This window comes from Eupeodes corollae, chromosome 2 (genome assembly GCF_945859685.1).
Source record: "Eupeodes corollae chromosome 2, idEupCoro1.1, whole genome shotgun sequence".
Taxonomy (NCBI): domain Eukaryota; kingdom Metazoa; phylum Arthropoda; class Insecta; order Diptera; family Syrphidae; genus Eupeodes; species Eupeodes corollae.
Genome location: NC_079148.1, coordinates 106,822,254 through 106,828,122, shown reverse-complemented (window position 1 = coordinate 106,828,122; position 5,869 = coordinate 106,822,254). Strand labels below are relative to the sequence as shown.

The window sequence follows — 5,869 nt, the reverse complement described above, 5'->3', positions numbered from 1 at the left end:
GTCAAGTATTGGATTACATACAAGAAGCTGGAAATTTCGAGGTAAAATAAAATTTGTTCCAAATTAGTATGTTTGCTAAAAAACAAATATGTAATTCTATTTCAGATGCCTACAACACAAATATTTTATAGACAAGTCTTAGAACAGCAGCTAATAGATGCCTTTTGGGATTTGCTCCGTTGCAAAGTGAGAAGTTTAAAAACTTCATTTGCCAAGGCTACGCAGTGGTCAAAAACAACAGGTGCTGGTCTCTTGGAAGCAGAAAAGGGACTTGGTACTGTTTATGGTAAGACATCAATTGAGATAAAGATAAAATTTTGTATACATACGTATGTATGTTTCTAACAATTCGATTTCCTTATCTCTTTATAACGAAAATTCTTAAAATCTGTCCATACTACGACAGATAGAAAGAAATTTTTGGTGACAGGACTGAAGGTCGTTGTTCTTTTGCTACATATGAGCTTCCAGAAGGCATAATATTGGAATAAGAGGAACCAGAGGAATTCCGCTATGAAATAAATAAAACAAGTTTAAATCACAAATATTTTTTGTTCATCATGACAAATGTCAGTTTCAAACTAAATTTTGACATACTTACTCCGATTTTGCTATAGACTACAACCAGGTGTTATAGAGCAAAATTTTGAAATCATATACCATAATAAGGAATCTCTTCTAAAAACCAGTGAGAGATGCATCTAATTTATGTACATTACAGGTAATAATTAATAAGGAAATGAATAACTTCGCGGTTTCCATAAGTGTGATAAGAGGGTCAAAAATAAAGTCCAAATTACAGGACGCAACACGCACTGAACATACTTGTTTTCAAAAAAACTTATGCTTTAAGTCGCTTAAACTTAGTAGTTACCCACAAAGTCACAAAGCAATTTTTTTCATTTTGTTTATGTTGATCGATGCCAATATTCAAAAAAAAGAACTAAAACGTATTTCCCTTAAAATTACAATAAAGCATCAATATAACACAACTTTTACAATAAACTTTTATGCAGCATTTATAAAAAGTTTTATTTTTAAGAGCCTCCTTGGCAATTGTCTCTTTTAAAGCTGCCATCTTTTCACATTTGATAAGTATAAACTACGCCTTTATTAATAATAGAATTATAAAATCTTTAACAATTTTTTAAAATTTGATACAAAAATTGTGAAAAGCATCCACTAAATTCTTTAAGAATATGGAAAATCTTAATATTTCATACAATCATTCGCAATACAAATAGAATTCTTCTATATGACTTAATTGCTGAACAAACTAACCCATTTTGGTCCCTTCTACCCTATTATTTCGAGTATCGTTTAAATACCGAAACCGCAAACAACTTCACAATATTCAAGTCACTTTTGTTTCTGTCAAAGTCTAACCAAAAAAATAATTGTCATCGCATCATCGGCATAGTTGCAAAAACTTCTTCAAATTTATAAATTTGTTTTCCAAATTTTGTTTAATAAAAAAAAATATGTTGCGTGCTGAAAATTTCCCCGAATACCGTGTACCCGGAGTACAACATGACGATTTCTCCCCTTACGAATCTAATGGCGGGTAAGGAAATCATGAATCTACTTTGTCTTCTCTGCAAAAAAAAGATTAATTTCTCTTTGTTTCTCCATTTCGTCTTCAGGAGCATCGTGGCCATTGCTGGAGATGACTTTGTCGTTGTTGCAGCCGATAGCCGATTGAGTAGTGGATATTCCATTCACACTCGTGACCAGAACAAGCTTTTCAAGCTATCACCACAAACAGTTTTGGGCTCGACTGGCTGCTGGTGTGATACTTTGGCATTGACTGCTTTGGTCAAAGCTCGTATGCAAATGTATGTTCATACTCATCAGAGGACAATGTCAACTGATGCTGTGGCCCAAATGTTGTCCATTCTAATGTACAACAAACGTTTTTTCCCATACTATGTGTCGAACGTTCTGGCCGGTTTGGATGCCGAAGGTAAAGGTGTCGTTTACAGCTACGACCCTATTGGACATTGTGAACGGGCCAAATATCGTGCTGGAGGTTCCTCAGGACCACTATTGCAACCGGTGTTGGACAATCAGATCGGTTACAAGAACATGCAATTAGATGAGAAGCCAGTTTTGACTAAGGAACGTGCCACCGCAGTTGCTATTGATACTTTTATTTCAGCAGCTGAACGTGATATCTACACTGGTGATGCTGTGTACATTAATATCATCACCAAAGATGGTGTTGAGGCTAAGGAGATTCCTTTGAGGAAGGATTAAGCGAGGATATTTCTTTTTTTAATGAATTTGTAATTGTGTACTGGTCTCCGGTTAATAAAATTAATTAAAACTAAATGAATAATTTAATTTTTTGTTTTTTAAACATGCAACATTTGTACATAGTTAAATCTTGGTAGTTAATGGACAACGTATGGAGGAAATTAATTCTTAGACAATAAGTATCGTTATAAAGGGAACCTTTTCCGAATCCCCAAGAAACTATCAGCAAATACGTTCGTTTCGGAAAATCTTATTCAAATTTCCAATACAAACTAATTTGATGTTCATTTTGTTGTGAAATTCGTAAGCGTAAGAGTTTCCAGTAAAACTAATTGTTGCCTGTAAAACGAGATTTAATCGCTATGCTATCGTTAATTATTACTTCAATAATGCGTTTCCAGCCAGCTAACTGTCCTCAGTTTCGCGCGCCAAGTTATTTGAGTTCCTGTCCCATATAAGTACGCAACCTAAGTCGCGATCTTATTCTACTGCGCCGTTCCTCTTGAGTTTAAATATCTTCCGGGCTGGAGCATTGTTCTTCATTTTCTGTAGATGACCCAGCCATTTAAGGGCTTTTATTCTTTTGACTAGATTAACATCACTGTACAGTCCGTAAAGTTTGTCCTTGTATCTTCTCCTCCACTCTCCATCTACGCAGACGATATCGTTAATCAGGGTAATATAAAATATGACGAGGGATATTTATTTTTAACAAAACTGGTACAGTTTTTATAATGCAAAGTGCTATTTCTTAATATAATGGATTTATAACTTGTCACGATTTAATCTATACAAAAAATAATAATTATGAACGAATTAAACCCAAAATTACAAACAAAAATTAAAGCAACAGAAAAAGATGTTAATATAAAAATACTTAATTTTATTGAATTAAAAATAAAAATCGCAACCAAAAACATTAAAATTAATAAACTAAAATTACCTAAATCCCAACACATACTAGAAAAGGAATAGAAACATGATTTAAGAAAAATTCTGTGATGAAATATTTTTTATTCGATTAAAAACAAAAATATTCAAAAATCATTTCGACTAATGGCCTTATTTTTTCTTTTGGCGTAAAATGTGACTTTTTTTTAATACATTTATCTTAACAGCTCTGCGTTTACTAATTTAATTATTAATTAGTCACATGTTGAATAATCTTCAAAAGTTGTATAAATCTGGTCTATATACCTCAGCGATGGAGAGATGGAAAGGTAGTTTTCATTCCCAAGGCGGGCAAATGCTCGCATGTCAACCTTAAAGACCTAAGACCTGTTAGCCTATCGTCTTTCATTCTCAAAACTCTGGAACAATTGATCGATATCCATATACGTAACAACATTGAGCAGAGACTATCAATGTCTCAGCATGCTTACTGCAAAGGGAAATCGGTAGAAACAGTCTTGCACACTCTGGTAAGAACTATCGAATACTCCTTAGAGAAAAAGGAATATACTATGGTGACCTTCCTGGATTTTGAGGGCGCTTTCAACAACATTGACATATCCGCTATCACTTCTGCTATGACGACCTTAAACGTCGAATACTCAATCTGTGAGTTGATTAATCTAATGCTAAAAAGCAGGATCATCAACTCTATTTTGGGAGATTTTTGCACAAAAAGGTCTGTCAGTAGAGGCACTCCGCAAGGTGGTGTTCCCTCTCCTGTGGAACATAGTGGTTAACGAACTACTAATATCCCTTGAGAGGGAAGGGTACAGAGTGGTTGCGTATGCCGATGATGTTGCTATCGCCGTCACAGGGGAACATCTTAATACACTGAGAAACCTCCTCCAAAATGCACTCAATATGCTCACTAGATGGGCTGATCAATGCGGACTTTGTATTAATCCTCAAAAAACAGACCTCGTCCTTTTCACACGGAAATACAAGATCCCAGTAATTGTACCTCCTTCAATAAAAGGTATACCACTAATTTTTACCAATGAAGCCAAATACCTTGGTCTGATATTGGACAAAAAATTAAGTTGGAAATCTAATATACAGGAAAGAGTTAAAAAAGCTGCAGCAGCTCTTTTCCTTTGCAAGAAAGGTATAGGAAGCAAATGGGGTTTTCAACCTCGCATAACGTACTGGCTATACACATCGGTCATCCGACCAATACTTATGTACGGGGTTGCAGTATGGTGGACTGCACTGGAGAAAATCACATACTACGACAAACTCAGCAGAGTCCAACGCACTGCATGTCTGTGCATAAAGGGGGCATTGAGAACCACACCCTCAGCAGCGTTAGACACTCTCCTTCATCTGACACCTCTAGAAATCTTCAGTAAACAAGTGGCAGCAAGTACAGCGATAAGACTCGACGCCTCATCTCAATGGACCAACAACAATGTGGGGCACTCCAGCATTTTGAACTTCTTTGGTTCTATACCAAAGTACATAGACAACACTATTCCTAAACCCCTATTTGGAAAAAACTTCCAGGTATCCATTCCATCCAGAGATGAATGGGAAGACAAAAAACGCCTGGATAACAAAAGTAATCATTTTTATACAGATGCATCCAAGACAAATGAGGGAGTTGGTAGTGGTGTTTACTCAAAAAAGCTTAATCTATGCATCTCATTCCGCCTCCCGAATCATTGTAGCGTCTTTCAAGCCGAAATTTTAGCGATCAAAGAGGTTCTCTCCTGGCTAAGAGAAAAGGTGATATCAACTTCTGATATCTGCATCTTCTCTGACAGTCAGGCTGCTACCAAATCCCTTCACGGTGTCTCAACCAAATCTCTAACGGCCCTCGATTGTCGATCGTCTCTTATGGAGATGGCGCAGCAACTTAACATTCACCTCTGTTGGGTGCCGGGCCACAGAGACATCACAGGAAATTGTAGAGCCGATGAACTCGCTAAAAATGGCACCGTCATACCTATTTCACCTGAAAGGGAGAAGATAGGTATACCGATAGCTATATGTAAACTTCTGCTTAAAGAAACAGCTTCTGCGATGACAACCTCTAGGTGGCACAATTTACCAACATGCGCAGTCACAAAACTTATATGGCCTTCATCTGGGAGACTACTCTTTTGATAATCCGAGTGAACTATAGCTAAAAAGGATATCAAATTTCTTCTTCGCTTTATAAGAAGCTCAAAATGGTTTGACTAGTAAGATGTAATTCTCTAGATTCATGTGGTATCACAATGGGCCTTTCGCTTGGCGTAAATGTGTTGATTTTAATCCGCAGCCACGTTAACCTAACCTAACAAAATACGACGTTCACGTAGAAAGGGAATGATGTGTTTGATTTTATTTAGGGCTTCTAGAAATTGTTATTTACCAGCTTTTTTTCAGAATTCGGTTTGGTATTAATTCAAAATGTTAATTTTAGTAATCAAGTGACATTTTCCTGCAAAACTAGTTTAATGGCTGGAATTATTTTTTTTGTTTTTATGTTGAAAATCATACTCGTAAATCTTATGAACTAACCAGCGTCAAACACTTTTAATAACATTTAAAGACTAGGGAATATCATTTTCAGTCTTTGAAGCAAATTTACATAAATAGTTCTTTCGTCATGGGGACATTTTTTTTTAATAGATAGTAGTGCTCACATCTTTGTAAGTCTCAATGTTCCTTTAAT

The 5,869-nt window shown here is 35.8% G+C and overlaps 1 protein-coding gene across 1 annotated transcript; it reads left to right on the top strand.

Annotated features, from left to right (window-relative positions):
- Positions 1 to 1,374: 1,374 nt before the first annotated feature.
- On the top strand, positions 1,375 to 2,338 carry LOC129945392 (proteasome subunit beta type-1). Its single transcript, XM_056055123.1, has 2 exons — positions 1,375 to 1,564; positions 1,644 to 2,338. The coding sequence occupies exons 1-2, from the start codon at positions 1,482 to 1,484 to the stop codon at positions 2,254 to 2,256; spliced, it is 696 nt and encodes a 231-aa protein (XP_055911098.1). The 5' UTR covers positions 1,375 to 1,481; the 3' UTR covers positions 2,257 to 2,338.
- The last annotated feature ends 3,531 nt before the right edge of the window (positions 2,339 to 5,869 follow it).